This window comes from Excalfactoria chinensis, chromosome 12, assembly GCF_039878825.1.
Source record: "Excalfactoria chinensis isolate bCotChi1 chromosome 12, bCotChi1.hap2, whole genome shotgun sequence".
In the NCBI taxonomy this organism is placed as follows: domain Eukaryota; kingdom Metazoa; phylum Chordata; class Aves; order Galliformes; family Phasianidae; genus Excalfactoria; species Excalfactoria chinensis.
Genome location: NC_092836.1, coordinates 1,867,409 through 1,885,160, shown reverse-complemented (window position 1 = coordinate 1,885,160; position 17,752 = coordinate 1,867,409). Strand labels below are relative to the sequence as shown.

Genomic DNA, 17,752 nt, shown 5'->3' with positions numbered 1-17,752 from the left:
AGGAACTGGGAGATATTTATTTGCTGTTTTCTTTGTGCAGAAGGATTAGCCATTTTTTGGTAAGGTTCTTCTCCATGTTAAGTAAGCAGAGTGCAAAATTGAAATCACCGCTGTGTAGGAATGTTAAGTATTTGTCTTGTTGTTCAAGAGGGTTTTTTCTTCTGGTCTTGGGCATGTTGAGCCCCTGAATGCCTGCCTTTTCAGCCAGAGGACAGTGCAGTGTCACACCTGCTGTGACCTCAGAGACCCTCATAAGCTGGGATGGGACAAGCTGGAAGGGTATGGGGAGGGATCTGACTGCAGATGGCACTCCACAGTCACAGAATGCTTTCTCTGGTTTGCCGTAGCACCAAGTCAGCCCCCTGGGAACATCATATGGAACTCATCAGACTCCAAGATCATACTGAACTGGGACCAAGTGAAAGCGCTGGATAATGAGTCAGAAGTGCGGGGCTACAAAGTGAGTGTTTGCCAGCACAGGTCATGCACAGCCTCCATTGGGACATGCAGGGAGTCCTGATGGCGCCTTGGCTGTCCCCAAATTCTTGCACTGGGCTTTAATGGGAATGTTCATTATCCCATTTTGAGTTTGGGGTTTACAGTAGGACCTTGGGTGGAAACCTTCCAGAGGCTGTAGCCAGCTCCTTAATTGCAGATAAATAAAATGCTTTTTTAATAGCTCTGTTTTCTTCAGAAAGCAAAGCCAAAAGAAAAGAAAGAGAGTCCTCATTAGTAGCTGTTTTAATAGGGTTTAATTTAACCAGAGAGAAATCTTGGGAAGAATTCAGCTCCATCACCTTCCACAAGGGTTTAATTTGGCCCAAAGAAGACACCAGTGAGTGAATGCCAGCCATTGCCTTCAGGGCTGGGCTATGTGAGCATTTCCACCAGAGCTGGAAGCAGTGAAGGACCTGGGCACGCTTCATGTTCTGTTCACAGCCCACAGTTTGGCAGCATCAGACTCATGCGTTTGTGCCAGCTCTCATGTCTGCCCTCACTTCTAAGTATCTTTGGTGCACTCCGATGAATAATCAAAAGTAAGGAATTGCTCGGGGCTTTCAGAAACCCCAGAGGAATCCCAGCAGTTCAGACTGTCTCATCCCTACACACTTTGGTCTGAAATGCAAATTAAGAAGTCAGTTGAAACAGGTGAAAGAGACTCTCGTACCCTTGAAAAGGCGGAATCTGTCTCACAGGTGTCTAAAAGTTCCTTTCTTTACTTACGGTTTGGATAACACACGTTCCTTCCTGCCTCACAGCAAAACACTGCCCAGCTTTTTGGTGTCTTTTCTCTGGAAATCTTCTGAATTATGCCGCAATTTGTGGTGCTAATTAACAGGACTTCGGTTCTTAGAAGGTGAATTTAAGAAGTAGTTTAGGTGGGGAGGGCAGTAGTGGCTGCTGGGGTCAGGATTGCACCTTGGTGACCAGACTGTGTGTCTGGGTGTCACTGGGTGTATTTGGGGTACTCAGGGTGTGAGTAGAGCAGTGGTCAGACCAGACGATCCTACAGCAGTGAGTGCTTCTGCTGTTTGTGCTTCCTCATTGCTCTCCCACAGGTTCTGTACAGATGGAACAGGCAGAGCAGTGCATCTGTGATTGAAACCAACAGGACCTCGGTGGAGCTCTCCCTGCCCTTTGATGAGGACTACATCATTGAGATAAAGCCCTTCAGTGACGGGGGCGATGGCAGCAGCAGCGAGCAGATCCGGATCCCAAAGATCTCGAGTAAGGCCAGGGAGTAGGTGCCACTCTATGCTGTGTCACCCCAGGAACAGGCAGTGGGACCTGGGCATGGGCATCATGCCCTGGGGGGGCTGAAATTCAGCATCCAGCCTAGCTCAGGGTCCTGGCTCCAGCCTGAGCCAAGGTTAAACTATGAGAAACGCTGTCATAAGCGCTTACGGTTCTGTTTAGATTTTTACACACTTTCTGCTCTCCTACATCCATACTCATATATACTGAATATATTGTTTCACTGCAACTCACTATAACAAAATATAAAACGCAGTGTTCAGAGACTTTTAAATTTATAAGGCCACTATATAGCAATATTCCATTCTGTGTTGGATGCATAAATATTTATTTAGGGAAATGAGGTTGTGCAGAAGAACAAACAGAAAAGAGAGTATTTTATTACTCAACATTGCTTTTGCAAAATCTCCATGTCCCATCTTCCATTAATAATACTGCAGTTTATAAGCTGCATTAAATCAGCTGCCTCTGCAATGCAGGAATGTGGCATTAAAATTACAGCGATGTGAAAAACCCTGGGTGAGAGCAGAATTATCTCCCCCTGGTTGTGTGCTGTGGCCATACAAACCCTGCAGAGGGATTTCATCAGCAGACACAGCAGAGCAGGAGTGCACGCCAGTTCCTATTTGGCTCCACGCAGGAGTATCCCCATAGGATGCTTTAGGATTGTCCTTTAGGATGTGGATTGGGCCAGGCTGGTGCTGTTAATAATGCCTTGAATAACTGTAAAGAAGTATGTGGGAGAAGCCTCAGCATAACAGCAGTGTGGATTTCAGTGGGCAGGAAGGGGTGGTGGTGGGGCACGGGGAATGGGCAGGGCTGTGGGCTGAAGGTTTGCAGTGCTCTCTGCTGATCTCTCCTCTCTCTTTGCTCAGATGCGTACGCGAGAGGAGGCAGCCCTTCGACCTCCAACGCCTGCACACTGTCAGCCATCAGCACGATAATGATCTCGCTCACAGCTCGGTCCAGTTTATGACAAAAATTACACAGAGGACTTCTTGTTTATAATATAAGCAACATTTAGCTAGCTGTTTCGAAGACACCCAGTACCAAGTAATATTGTGGTTTGAGTACATCTTACTACTGGAAAAATGTTTATGCTTCTTTAGGAATGGCATTATACAGTACTTCCTCAAAGCAAATATAGCTTTGTCTGAAGTTTCCTTGGAAACTCTGCAATGCACTGAAAACATCTGTAATACGATGTTACCAAAGCAGTTTACATATGTCCTTATATGCATATTTTTTATTATATATTTAGTGTTTTATAGAATTTTTTAAAAGTTAACATACGATGTAGATATTAATTTTTCCTCTGCTATAAAATGCTATGGACAACATTATCATGAAAATATTGTTTGGAATTTTCCTTTCTGACAAGAGTTCCACGTTGTTCTTAGTCAATTGGCCGCCCCTTTCCTGTTTGGTGTCACAGGGCTCCGCGGGGCAGAACTGCTTCCCACTGGGTTCAGAGTGAGCGGCGATCCTTGTGTGAACCCAGTGCTGTTTGCACACAGGATTTTCCTTGTTATTCAGAGGATTCAGCGAGACAAACTCCAAATGCTCAGAAAGAACGCTATGATCTTGAAACAAAACACGCAGATTTCGGTTGTTTGCGGACTACAGGACATGTAGCTGATAATTCTGGCATCATGCAGTAAGGTTCCATTTTTACTGTCTTGAAATAGCTTTGTCTTTATCATAATTGGCATCAAATGGGGTAGGAATGGAGGTAGCGTGGAGATGCTGGGTACCTGTGGGTGTCCCCCCGAGGGCCCCGCTGCAAACCCATGCTCACATCGCTCCAAGGACACCAAGAGCAGCGCTCCGAGATGCAGTGCAGCCAGGCTCAGTGCTGCCACACACTTTCCTCCCCCATCCCATAGTCATCCTCCTCTCCAGCCCCATTCTGGCACCCACTGGGGCCCAGCAGCGGTGCGGGGAGCCCACGGCATTTGGGAACCCCTCGGAGGAACCCGGAGGTGTAACAGCAGCACGCCGGAAAATGACAGAATCCACAGCAAAAATCATCTTCTTCAGAGAAGGACTGTTTGTTACTACGGGGTACTTTTGTACGTTCACTCAGATGGGATAACGCTAGTACAAGGCAATGGAATTTTCTATACAATTTTCAAGTTTAAATGCGCAGCAGTGGTTTACTATTATTTTTTTCCTGATAGCTTGAATTTGCCTGTAACTTGTCTTTTTTGCTTACAAAATAATACAGTTAACTTTTAGACCTTCTAAATATATTTATTCAGTAACGCATAATCAGGATTCCACTTGTGTGAAAGTCAGGGGTGTTGACCAGAGAAATATTGTCAGTATTTCAAGCTGTGTTTCTTTCTTAGTTTGATATGGTTACTTCTATGTTAAAAAAAGAAAAGAAAAAAAAGAAAAAGAGAAAAAAAAAGAAAAAAAAACACAAAACCAAGAAAAATGGAACAAAAAAAAACCAAAAAAGAGCTGTAGTTTTCTCCCCGGTGTAAATGATATTTATCAGTGAACTAGCAGATGTAACCTTTTTTTAAAGGTATTGTTAATAAATATTCTGTCATTTGTAAAGATACCTGTCTGCCAGGAGCGTTTCTCCACCCCGACCCTTTGCGCCTACAATGACAAATGTCAGCACCCAGCGCCCACCCGGCTCCTCCCCACCTGGGGGGGCTGCAGAGGAATCCACTTCAGAGTAAATCTATTGGGGTGAGAACAGCTATTTCTGTAGTCCTGAACATTCAAAGCTCCCATGCAGAGTGGTGCAGTTGGAGTGCAGCTCGGGCAACTCGGTGTCTCACCAAGATCAGAAACAAAACAAACGCTCCCCTCCCGCCAGGTAAGGCATCGCTTCCTTCTTGTCTTTGTGGACTGTGGCAACGTTTTGTGTTTCTGATTCTCTTCTTTTAAGTGTGGCTGCGTAAGTTGTGTGATTGGAGCCCACCCAATCTCGGGTGTTTCCTTTGGTGTTTCAAAGGAACCCAGTGCACTTTGCCTGTCAGCGATGCTTAAAACCAAACGTACGCGATTCAGCTCTTAGAAAGAAGTTTTAAAATCACTATCTTCTATGGGAAATGTAAAGAGATTTATTAAAACAGTGAAAATAGCCATGTCTTTGAAAAGATTTCTTTTTCATTGGAATGCAGACTAAGAAGTAATTAAAAAAAAAAAATCATGTTTTAATGTCTTCGTGCCACCGTAGGGCCATGCAGCACTCAGCCCAGCCATGTGTCAGGCAGTTCCATCAGCTCCCAGCCAGAAGCACAGGCAAAAGCTCGTGACTGAACATTGCATGGGGAAGGACGAGCAGTGACACTCAGACGGAGGTAGGGAGCTTGGCACCTGGTGGGGGCACCTGGAGAGTGTGGCTTTGGGGAGAAAGCACAGAAAGCCAGGCAAGAGAAGTAACAGGCTGCGACTGTTTGTGTTGTTTTCCCATGGTGTGCATCCCCACCAGCAGCATGGGAAATCCCGAGCTTATCTATCTGCCACTTCTGAAGCTTATAGCAGAAATGTCCTGTCCAAGCGCTGGTGCCCCGAGAGCTGAAGGCTTTCACTGCAAAGTGCAGAGCACACAGCTCAAATGCAAACTACACCCAAACGCATTGCATTAATCTCTGCAGTACCTTTCCATTAATGGGAGTGAAATTATATTTAGAAATCTTATTTATTAGAGTACTTGAAGCCATGACATAAATGAAATACATTACAGTAAATGAATTCTCTTTCATCTTGCTTTTAGGATTTTACTAATGAAATACTGATTTTCAGACTGTTAAAGCTGGGCACCTCCAATCCATTCCAATCACGAGTAGTAGAGACATTCGAGGTACAAACATTGTTATATTAATGAGCTACATTAATTTTGATGGAGCCACGCTATTTCACCCACATGAGAGCTGCCTCATTTATTATAATTATTTCTTGTCTTTAGCACCTGTGAACTCCATTATGTTTAGGCACTTTCCAGACAACTTCATTGCTCGGTGTTCTGTTGAGCTCTTTGGTCTTATCATTCCATGCTTATGTGCTCGGGGCAGCCGGGTGGGCAGGAGCTCTTCAGGCAGCACTCAAAGAGCAGGGCAGTTGGTGAGGGCAGACCAGAGCTGCTTGGTTGGCTTCAGGCAGGTCTAGGAACTTGCTTGGATGGCTAAGAAGAATGAGCTGCAATACTGGGCTCGGATTTTCAAACTCACCTGAAGGCAACTGGAGGAGGAGCCCAGCTCCTTTAGTATCAGAAAGCCCTGGTGAAACCACAGGGCAAACTTCCATAGCTATGCATAACTGTGGACTGCATTCCCAGTCTGTGTTTTGTAGATGGGGTTAAGGAAAGGTATCAGCATGTGCCAGGAAAGTGTTGCTTTTATATCTTTTTTCCCCTTACGCTGTAACCTCTTGCACCATGTCTGTGGGTCGGGGCTGCTGCCTTGCCATTGGCACCACCGTGCTCGTTACACAGCGCTCACACCAGTTCTAAATGAATGGACAAGCAATGCTGGAACCACAGCTGAGCAGTTCTTCACCTGTGGCCTCGTGGCTGCCTCAGAAGACGTTGTTGTGCAGAGCACTGCAGGGGAGGCCCTCGGCCAGGCTGCCCGGCTCCAGCCATGTCTCGCTGGCGCAGCTGCGTGCCCTCTGCAAAACAAGCAGAGCTCCAGCACTGACTGACCCCCCTGCAGCCGTGTCTAGGCAGCGAGCCATCATGAGCTGCAGGGAAGCCCTCGCGGGCAGTAATGTCAGCACCTCACCCCGTTTATGCTGTACTTTGGGAATGGAGTGCTCGCAGCAAGCACCTCCAAGGTCTCATATCCCATGCAGGCAGCAGGGCTGTGCCCTGACCTCCTGCTCACCCCGAGCTGCCCTTAAGGACAGCAGGACTGAAGGTAGCACCAAGATGCCACAGGGAATGGAACAGCCTCTGTCTGCTCCCATTTCCTGGCTGCAGTGTTAATATTTGTTAATATTTCTCTCGTTCTTATTTGTGATATCCTAAGTCGCGTTATTTTACACCCATGGCTTTAATTAAAAACAAACATTATTTGCTAATCTTTTAAGCCTGTCTCCTTGACCAGACCATGGAATAATACCCCAAAAATCAAACCTCTATTCTGAGGGGACAAATTAAAATCAAGTTACTGAGCAGCACTTCCTTGAGCAGACAATGAGGAGTTTTATCTTATCTGTAAGGCAAACGTATTTACCAGGAAAGCGACAGCAAACATAATAAGGCTTAAAACCAGCTTAACAGTAGGACACGAGCATTTCTCACTGTTCAGGATCACAAAATAAAGCCCTAGTCCTGGCCAAGCTCCCGCCAGCAGCGGTTCCACAGGAGGCAGGGCCGGAGGGGCAGCACACAAGTGTTTCCTCTACTGATTAAGAAAAAACCCAAAGTGATTAAAGTATTACTTTACCTCATAGTGATTTGGAAAGGGATCTCTGAACTTGATCCTTGGCGTCGGAATCGGTGGAAACAGTTTGCTCCACATGTGTTGTCTGCGGGAAAGAGAGGCAGAGGGCCATGAGGGCACTGCTGTGAGGCACAGGAAGAGTTTGATGGTCAGACTGGATGATCCTAGAGGCCTTCCCCAACCTTAGTGATTCTGTGATTCCAGGCGTTTAGGCAGACGTACATTCGTGGTAGCGAGAGCTGCAGAGCAACCATTTCCTTGTCTTGGACAGCCCAGAGTACAGAATACACATCTCAGTCACTGCAAGGCTCTGTCTGCCAGACGTCCCAACAGGGCCAGATTTTAATGAGAACGTGGCCTGAGTGAAGGTGACAAAACTTAGCCCAGGAGGAGCATGCAGAGCCTGCCGGGGACCAGCCTGGTGCCTACAAAGCAGAGGCAAGGCCGGGGCATGGCTGCCCTGCAGCACCTGCGCCCTGTGCACTGCGACAAGCCCCGCTCCCCTGCCCCATTTCTTCTGTGACAGCTCTGGCCCATCTCTGGTTGGTTGAGCACTCTGGTTACTTTGACTTTCTTTCTAAAGCTTTCTGATTTCTGTCAAGTTTTCTTTTATCCTATTATTCCTCCCCAGCAGGGAGTCTAAAGTAATTTCTTGCTGCTAACTTACTCTTTTCCATAGCTTTCATTTTGAGACAGAAAACATCCTCATCTCTCTCCCCCTCCTTCAAAGCATTTTCAATCAGTCTGGAGCTAACGCTTCCTGGCTGAGCGGCTGCTGCCTTTGAGGAGACATTGATTGGGAACTGATTATTTGCTGAAGGGAGGGGAAGTACCAGGGCTGGCACAGCAAGACATGACTGAGCAAGTTATGGGATGTCTGCCATTGCTGTGCATGGACCAGGGCTTGGAAAGGCATGCAGCCGAGAAAAGATATGTGCACGCCCTGGTGCGGACACTCCATCTTCACAGCTCCTACCATGAAGAGCAAAGTGATCTCAAAACAATAATCAATTGTGCTCAGCAGAAACAGGGGGGTCTGAAAAGGCCCTTTGTTGTGAGGGGGCTTCTCTGTGGGCATAAAGATGGACTGGTTTGTGCTCTGCCTCTTCCTCCTAGCAGGGCCCAGAAGTGGAAGAACCAGAATAATCTTTGTGTCCTGGGATCCCAGAAGGAGAAACGAGTTTAGCTCTGTCCACGCTGGTTCCACAGCCCCAACAGCACGGGGGCTTCAAGGAGCTGAGGGAAGGCTGAGTGACTCTCTGCCACCTGCTCCAGGGTGCCCATGACACCCCAAGGTCAGTTCAGCTTCAGTCAGAGGCACCTGGGGAAAGGCTGCTGCCAGGATAGACTGAGAATTTGGGAAAGCAGTGGGAAAGACCTTCCCAGCACGCTGAGGGAAACAGCAGCTGGGCTTTTACCTGCATTTACCTCAGTTTGAGTGTGGTTTTGATTTACTCTATTGCTGTATAACGTGACCAAGGAGATGTGGTTTTATTTGGAATTGGTGCGTTTGTAGTTGTGCTATTTATCAGTGAAGGATTTTGACGGAGCCGTGCCAAAATCATTTATTGAGTCAGCAATAAGCATAAGTTACACATCACTTCTGGACTGGAAACACTTAAGGATGGGCACATGAGTGGCCAGCAGCACTGAGGTGGGAGCACACCTGGGTTCGTGGTGGCTGCATGCCCCTCAGGTTTAAGGGTCCTTGCAGCGGGGCAGTGCTGTGGCGCTTACACTGATGCTCTCAGTACGGTCCTGGTCTTTTTTTGCAGTACACTGAAAAGTTGGAGTTGAGTGATTAAATATTTTGTCATGAAAAAAAGTAATCTAGACATCTGTGTTTGCCTTTGTACGGCCTAGACCACAGCCCTTGCTGTTAGTACTGTTTGGACACCATCAGGCTTTGGAAACACCCTGTGGGCCTTTCCTAGCTTAACTCTGTTTCAGATGTTGCGCTGTGTCTTCCTTTCTGAAATGTGCTACTTTCCCACGGGCTGTGACTTTAAAAGGCCAAAGATAAACAAGAGAATATGTTCTTTTCCCTCTTGTAACCTCTGTGATGAAATGGATAAAATATTTGATTTCACCTTTTGCTTGAGTGCCTTTATAACAGCGTGGCTCCCGAGATGCTCTGTGACCTGTTCCAAATGAGCGCCCTGCAGCAGGTGCTGCTGGCCATGGGGGTGCAGACAAAAGAGGGGAACCAGGTGCAGGGCAGGATGGGCACAGTGATGGTAGGGCATGCAGGGTGACTCAGTGCCCTGATTGCATTAAGTGAAGAACACCTGGGAGTTACTAATCACATCCTCATGGGGGATCTCCTCCAGGAGAAAGCAGGAAGCTGAGGAAGTATAAAGGAGGCTCATTCATGAAGACAAAGGGCAAGCTAGGAAAGCATTCAGCTGTGCTTTTTATCAACATGGTTTCCTCATCTGTTATTGCAGGTAAGTGAAAAGGTTCTCCAAAAGGCGACTTTGCCTTCTAGAAGCAATTTTTACCTTTGATACTTGCGTCACAGAAGAATTTATAGAAACCTTAGGCATGATGAAAATCCTTATAATGTCTTTTAGTGATTCTGTGGCTTGAATTGCGTGGTATGCTTAGTCAATTTTCAACAGCAGTAAAATCAGGGGAGTATGAATGAAATTGTGACATAGGGAACCTGTTGTGCTGTTCTTTTGTGTTGTGCTTTGCTTCATCTCTTTGCACCTCCTACCATCTCCCAGAGTGGGATGGAGGGCTAGAAAAAGGGACAGTGAGGTAAAGAAGTGGCCAGAGGATACATCAGGATGACCACTAATTCCAAATGTACTAAAGACATTAATAAGAAATTAGCAGAGTTGAGGACGGTGCTTAAATTGAGGGGAGCTGTGCTTATTGTGAACCTGAAAATTGCTGCTTGCTGCTTGTTTCAGGGAAAACGCTTGTAGTTACATTGATTCTTTAATGCACAACCTGACCAGTCAGTGCTACAGAAATCCAATATAGCTGGGTTTCTTTAAAGCACGTTTTTGGAAGTTTGTCTGTGTGGAAGCTGTTTTAGCATTCATGGCCTCTGTAGTATTTAAAAATAAGATCAAAAACTCACAACAGTCAGTAGTTCAATGCAATTGTTCTTGTCAAGGGGTGACAAGGAGCAGAAAGTGCAAAGGACCACTGGAATTTGTACCTGTTCGGAGCACATACAGCACTCATGAAATTCAGTCTGTTTGCCCAGGGCCTAACATTGAGTGTAGGTGTGCTGGTCCATGAGAAGATCATGGGCTGTGTGTACATTTTGGCCATGAAAGATGGTCTAATCAGTTTTACTGAGGTTAAAGACAGAATCCCCTTCTGGATCTCATAAACCCTGCAATGTCCATTTAAGTGAGGAAATGAGACACAGACAAAAAGCCTTTTAAGAAGATGTTCTCACTTGATATATGGGGTTCTTTTTGTTTTAAAATTGAATTGAACAACCCTCTTAACCCACCAGCTTTGCTGAATGTTAATATTGATAATTAATGAGGCTGACTGTTCCTTATTCAGTGTTTTTGCTTTGTGTAATTATGCTTTGTGTAATTATAAATATAAAACTCAGTGCCCCTTGCAAAAATTAAGCAAAGCTTTTAATGACCCCCAACCTGTTCAGCACTTGATACTTAGGTGCGCTGCAGTTAGAAAGGAGAAATTAATACTTACGATTTGCATACTATAGCAATAAGCGTGACTGTAGAGCATGTGGACACACAAAGCACAGTGAGGCTCCAGATTATGAGATTCTCCTGTTTGTTTCCTCCTGAGTTTCAAGAAGAACAAACAAACAAGCAAACAAACAGACGTATACTTTAGTGCAGGTATTATTTTAAGCATGCTTTTACAAAAGGTTTCATCAGCTGTTTTCATATTGCAGCTGAACGTGCAAACTGTGCCAACTGGGTATCTCAAATTAAAAATGAAATGCAAAGCTTCAGGAATAGTTTCCCTGGTGCTGACGTTCTGCCTTCCTCAATCCTTTTCTTTCACTGTATTGCCACCGAGCAGAGCAGCCTGGCCCAGTAGAGCTGCCAGGATGCTGGCCTGTGTCACACCTCATCCCCAGATGCACAAGGCAGCACAGGCACTGCTTGCTTACAGCCTCAGGCACAACCTGTTTGTTTTCCATTAAGCCGCTCTTCACTTCTGTTCACCCTTTCCACAGGATCTACATTTCTCTGCCTTCATGGACCTGCCTGTAAAAAAGACATTAAAACCTGCAGTTTTTCCTGCGAGCTGTTGCTGATGCATTTCCTCAGGGAGGATTTCTCTACTGCCTCAGCCTGCGAGCAGACACAGGTATTTCTATCAAGGTCATGGAATGGCCTGTGTTGAAAAAGACCACAGTGATCATCCAGTTTCAACCCCCCGGCTATGTGCAGGGTTGCCAACCACCAGACCAGGCTCAAAACAACAAGGCCAACATTTCTATTTCAGAAAGACATGCTCATTGGCCAGGACCGTTACTTTGTGCCACATTTTGCCATACAACTAAAACATTTACATTGAGCTGCATTGTCAAAAGGTTGCTGAGTCTGTGTGTGTTTCTGATAACTACCTGTCCTACATATCAAGTGTCAGCGCTGCCATTACCAGGTAATTGAGAGGACATAAATCAGACAGCAGCAGACATCTTGGTTTTATGGGTGCAGTAGAATCAAACAAACCAGTATTCCATTTTGGCCAGATTTCTTCCTAAGAAACAAGGAGCTGAGCCTGCTGTCTCAGAGTAGGCACTGGGACCAGGGCATGAGTGCTGCCATGAGCTTGTGCCAGTCTGTCCTGGGAACTTCGTGCCCTTGAGACAGAAGTCCCCAGCCAACCTTCAGCTGCAAACATGGCTTATTTATTTATATTGGATGGCTTATTTAGTCTGCAGCGCTGCCATTTTTCTTTCAAGGAAGTAGGAGTGTTACTGTCAAACCAGCTGGGTTATGCCCATTGCAAACAACTTGTTAAGGCTGCCTTCATAAAGGCTGGGAAATGCTGTTTTCCAAACCAAAAACAAAAGAGTCCGAGGTCTTTTCCATATTGTGATTGTAGATGGTGCTCCCCAGAGACTCTGAAGACCTCTTAGTACCAACTCCTTGACATAGGCAGGAGTGCCAGCCACTAGACCAGGATGCTCAAAGCCCCATCCAGCCTGGTCTTCAACATATGAGAGAGGCAAGAGAGAGAAGAGGAGTTCCCTCCTCAGAGCCACACAGAAAGCTGTCAAGAAAGTGGATCAGAATGGCTGAAACATGTACGGAAATCCAGCAACTGATGGAACTGGACTCTGCTGAGTCAGTGGACTGTAACAAGCTTCTTAATATCCCCATTCATAAAAAAAAAAAAATAAATGAAGAAGTTGATCCTGTTCTTGGATAGGTTTGAGGTTTTTTTTTTAAATAATTATTTATATATGTATTGTTAATGGAAGAGTATTTTCCTTTTTGTCTTGTTTTTCTCATGTTTGGCCTTTGCTGCCTCTTAGCAGAGGAGTCATTAACAATCCTGTTTCTCAGTTCCCCAGCCATTGTCATGCTGCAGGACAGAGATGGCTTCAGAAACGCTTCAGCTGACAGACAGTTTCCCTCAGATTCTTCATATTTGCTGGGAAAGCAGAACTGGGACAGCACAGTGAGTAATTACCTTCCAGCCCCAAACTTGACATAATGATCTGCTAAACTGTGAGCCCTGGCAGTGGGTGCTCCCACATACATACCTTCAGTATTTTGTTGGACTATAGCACTTCCAAACAACCTCTTAGAGGAAAGTGGGATCAAGGTGAACTTTGACAACGCTGACTTTGGCAGCACATGGCTGTACTGCACAGGCTTTGATTACTACAGCCCAAGGAAAGGGTTCTGAATTGTATTTCGATTTTTAACAAAGCTAGAGGACTGCTGCTACAGAGGGGAGAAGTACAATAAACAGAAGAGAGTAAGACTGTCTTTTGCCTTTGTTTTAGTAAAAATCAGGAAGTGAAGAAACTCAAAAGATGATAACAGCAAAGCAGGATGTCTACGAACAAACAGTTGATAACGTGCCATGATAAGAAAACTGCTACTTCCTGAAAAAAATCATGTTCAGTGGGAAATACAGAACAAAGTGGAGCAAATTATCATATTCCAAAGACCATGATGGTTTGGTTTGAAGACTTCACGTAGCTCCAGTAAAGCAATAACTGCTGTGACCACTCATAGTAACTTCCAGTATTAGCACCTTGGAGCATCTGTTGTCTATTAAAGTTAATTAAGGGAGCATTGCACATGCTCATGACTGGGCATGTGTGCTTTCCAGCAATATATTACTACTTCATTACAAGAGCGATGCATGTAATACTTACCAATATAAACAGTTTCACTCCAGTCGCTCCAAAATCCACTTACAGAACACATGTAATTTGCTCTTATTTGTATGGAATATCTGCAGGTAACATCAATCCGTAATCTGAAGTCATGCGAATATGTTTTTGATACCTGTTAGAAGAACAATAACATTCTGTTACATATTATTTAAGACCAGCAAGTTTAGAAAGCAGTTAAATTGTGTCTCCCTATTTTTAAAGGCTTCTTCAGTAGACTATCAGTGAGCATCACACACTGCTTTGGAGAAAGCTGGCTATCTTTACAGGTGCCATTCCTCTCCTAATATATCAGGATTTCAGAGCAAAGCATGTGAAATTTGCTTTGTTTTGGATTCTTCCTTGAGACACTTCATGTTGGATACTGAGAACAGTCCACCTTCCTCCTGCTGAAGTCAGAAACAATACAAGTGAGTAACTCCTTTTTGTTCTTCTGTTTTCCAAGCTCTCTTGGAGATAGTGTGTTGCAGGCATAAATGATGGCCAAAAAGGAAGTAAAATATGAAAACTGGTGAGATTTTGGCTATGTTGTGTCCTATTTGTTGACTAGGGTTCAAGTTTCACCAATAGTCCATAGTTTCAAAAATGCACCGATAGCAGATTTCAATTTAAATGATCTTGGATGTGTACCATGGCTGTGAATACAAAGACTTTTTCTCCAGGTTGCGTGAAGTCAATCTTTATCTATGCAGGACAGTGAGTGTCAGAAATGAAATGTAATGCTCGAGCAACGGAGGAGCAATTACCTGCTTGTTACCTGACTTCAAGTTGATGAGGTAAATTTCATATTCAAAACAGTCTTCAGGGAATGCAGAAAGTGGTTTCTCCCATGTGGCCACGAGATCATTTTGCTCTAAGAATACAGTGACATTTCTGGGAACATTCACCTTCTCTGTGTAAAGGAAATCATACCAGTAAATTAAATATAGAGTGAAGTTTAAATACTAGCAATCGAAACAGCTTATAAATTCATCAAGTGTTCAAGTAGGGCCTATAATTTTTGAAGTTATCTCGCATCTTAGGCAGAAAATGTAACGATTAAAGAGGAATAACTGTACTGCAAAAATAATTAAAGGAAAAGAGTTTAAGAAATCCAGTTATAAGATTGGAATAAACTAGGTTACTGAAGGAGAAAGCTCTGAAATTATTTGCAAAATCATGAAATTAATCATAGACTGATTCAAACTCTTCTATTGTTTTTTTAAGCTTAACCAGAAAAGTTACTGAAATCTGGAAAAAAATGATCAGCAGCTGGTTTGGGGGCTGATAACACTAATATTCTCCTACAGATCTTTTACAGTTCTGCTGAGCTTTATTCATTTAGCTGTTTGTTTGTCAGTTTCTACTCACCAATGGCATTTTGGTTAAATAACTGCTGGAAAGGCTTGATTGCAGCATACTTGCTGGAGCCATTAATGTGTATTACAATGAGCTTATCAATCTCACCAGGGGCAATATGAGTCACTGAGAATCTGCCCTCTGTATTCCTGTTCCACTTGTCTTTGATATAATCTTGGCATTCTTCCGTGTAGGTCTCATACCTAAATTAAAACATGTGTGAGAAATGCTCTCAAAGAAATTCAGTGTTGAGTAAAATGGGAGAAGGCACCAACCTGTAAAACAGAAAGTATTTGGTATCTTCTGGTGCCTCTTTGCCAGGAAGCCAAGTGCAATGGAGAGAAACAGTGCTAGAAACGGTGAAGTGAGTAACACAGGACAAATCAGTGACAGCTGTGTTTTCCGCACCTATAGAAACAGAATTATAAGACAGGAAGAAAACAAACACTTATTACAGAAGTTGCTTGGAATGGGCACTTTTAAGACGCTTTGACTACAGTCTTTTGTCCATTTTTGTCTATGCTGTGTCTAGTCCTGGTACTGATCACACAGTTCTACCAGTTACAGAAGGATGTAGGCTCTGAAAATCACCAGTAAGGCTGTACCACACAGCACCATTACTCACTTTCTGTACACCTTGGGATTCAAGGCAGTATCATCTTTTGCCATCCTTGGGTGGACGGGAGAAGGTTATCTTAGCTTTATTGAGTAACGTTTAGAGTGTTGGGTTATCCATGTTGCATCTTCAGATTCTTTACCAGGCTCTGGAGCCATACAAAAAGGCCCAGATTAATTAAGTTTTGTAAAACCATTGTAGCAGGTAGAAGGAGAAATGCTGTATTATTTAGTATTATACTTGTCATCTGCTGATGTTTATTCCACAGACCAGTACAGAACACACGTTCAGACCTCTTTCTTATTTCCTCTTACCCGGTGGAGGCTGGAGTTCTGCTGTCACCCAGTCACTTGTCATCTGAAGACCCTTATGGGAAAGTAATGTCCGGACATGTGCAGAGAAGCCATTGTGAAGTACAGCTGTTCGGAAACTGTGAGTCTTCTTTGTATCATACTAGAAAATTAGAAAAATAAATAAAATGAAATAGGTAACACAAGATGGAAGCTCAATCAAGGGATCTGCTAAGAGTGATCTACAAAGGATGGGCTTTTAGCTGAGTGCCCCCTGCATGGTACTTGAAACCATCACATACATCACACCTTCTGCTCCCTTGTTGAACTCAGCAAGAAGTCAGCCGCCTTAGCACGCTGGACTTTTATCTTACCTCTTCAAACACGGGAGTTAAGATTTTCACATCGTATCTAATGGTGTGGTTTTTTTGTTCCTGATCAGGGCTTGGCTTCCAGCTTAGAAGTACTTGTGCTAATGCAGAGACTGTAAGGGTCAAGTTAACAGGTGGGAAAACCTGAACTGTAAGGAAGAAGACAAAAATATTCTTAGTGCGCTAATCCGGTGAGTTGTTTAGGCCAATAGCTATAGGTAATGTAATGAGCAATACAAGGAGACAATAAAGGATTTCATTTCAATGTTATATTCTCTCTGTAGTTTCTCTCAAAGCATTCCTGATATTTGAAAAATATATTTAAATAACAACCGAAGCTTCATCAAATAAGAGTTTACTTAGATTTAAAATGTTTTTTGTTGTTGTTGGTTTTTTTTTTTTTTTTTTTTACAGCAGTTTCATCTTTATAATTACAATAACACATTACGTTTGGCTTATTAATTAGGTCCAGGCTCTTCAGTTGGATCCCCCAGGCTATTGGGCATCTGTACTGAGCAGGGTCAATAAGTGACTGGCCAAAAGATCCATTCTCATTGACCCAGGCTTGCAGAACATCATGAGATGGGGGCTGTCCAAGTGAAGGCTGACAGCCACAAGAAGTCATATGTGAGAGGAAAAAAAAAAGTATGATGAACAGAGGAATTAGGCATAAATGAGAGAAAACATGGAAAGGATGGGGATGATAATTTAAAATGACAAGGCAAAAGGGATTCCTGGAGCTCTTACGGAAATGAAGAAGATCTCATGCTGGGGAGAAATGTTAGCATATAAATAGCAATGCAGTGAAATCATCAATCTACTCCCCTACTCCCCTCCAATCCAAGTGCTTCAGAGCCCATCCTCCCTCATTTGCCATGTCCCAGGCAGCTTTTAATGCCCGTTTGTTCAACTTTCAAGTGTTCTGCACTGGGGGAATGGCCTCCTGAAGAGTTAGCCCGCACACAAACAGCCTTGAACTGCTTGCTCTAAAATGTTCCTTGTTGAGACACCCACAGAAAAACTGCCAATATTAAGGTTCTTGATGTACCAGGACAGGACCCAGGGCTGCTGCCAACGATGTTCTATGCTGTCCTGTTTCTGCAGATAAGTGCAGTTTTATTCCTGGATGTAAAACTGCTGTCTGGGATACTGCTGTTGTTGGAAGGGAAAGGACTTACCTGCTTTACACTGGAGTGTGCATGGCTGGACTACGATTCTTATCCAAAGGAGTATCAGACAGACTCTCATCATGCTGGCCAGAATGTTTAGATGGTCAGTGAGAAAAACCATGCATCAGAGTAAACGGCTTACAGGCATGTCACAGACAGGCTGATAGCTAAAACCAAACACAAGCCCGAGTGTTAAGCATGCAGACCATGGAGCATGCTACAAGTATTCACAGCTACAGGACCAAAGTAATAAAACCTTGTAGGGCACAGAATATTCTCATTCCCTTGCAGGAAAATACATCTTGTGGCTAAAATTAAGTACAACTAACCTCATCTCCCTTTGTTTTTGCCACCCCCCCCGGAAAAAGCTGCTGTTCTCAGCACTGCAATGCCTGGATGCTCAGAGCAGCAGTTATGGACCTACGGGATCTCTGAGCAGAG

At 44.2% G+C, this 17,752-nt stretch overlaps 2 protein-coding genes across 6 annotated transcripts in view; one reads left to right on the top strand and one right to left on the bottom strand.

The window, feature by feature from the left end:
• Positions 1-4,322, top strand: part of LOC140257622 (contactin-4) — a 250,817-nt gene extending 246,495 nt beyond the window's left edge. For all 5 annotated transcript variants that reach the window (XM_072347049.1, XM_072347045.1, XM_072347047.1 and 2 more), the window contains 3 exons: positions 348-460; positions 1,560-1,728; positions 2,631-4,322. In XM_072347049.1, coding sequence (XP_072203150.1) covers positions 348-460; positions 1,560-1,728; positions 2,631-2,731 — 383 coding nt within the window. In that variant the 3' untranslated portion in view covers positions 2,732-4,322. The remainder of the gene's footprint in view (positions 1-347; positions 461-1,559; positions 1,729-2,630) is intronic.
• Positions 4,323-6,291: 1,969 nt separating this feature from the next.
• Positions 6,292-17,432, bottom strand: IL5RA (interleukin 5 receptor subunit alpha). Its single transcript, XM_072347476.1, has 10 exons — positions 17,321-17,432; positions 16,146-16,291; positions 15,796-15,934; positions 15,141-15,273; positions 14,878-15,068; positions 14,274-14,419; positions 13,510-13,642; positions 10,845-10,941; positions 7,164-7,245; positions 6,292-6,384 (listed from the first exon to the last, which is right to left on the bottom strand). The coding sequence occupies exons 1-10, from the start codon at positions 17,430-17,432 to the stop codon at positions 6,292-6,294; spliced, it is 1,272 nt and encodes a 423-aa protein (XP_072203577.1).
• Between the last annotated feature and the right edge of the window lie 320 nt (positions 17,433-17,752).

Bases quoted from the DNA above. Each gene is read 5' to 3' on its own strand.
- IL5RA (XM_072347476.1), bottom strand. From the start codon at position 17,432: ATGGTTTTTCTCACTGACCATCTAAACATTCTGGCCAGCATGATGAGA. The intron at 15,069-15,140 runs GTTGGTGCCTTC...GTTTTAATTTAG, and splicing joins AAATACTTTCTGTTTTACAG to GTATGAGACCTACACGGAAG. The intron at 6,385-7,163 runs GTAAAGTAATAC...CTTGTTTTGCAG, and splicing joins CCTTTCCAAATCACTATGAG to AGGGCACGCAGCTGCGCCAG.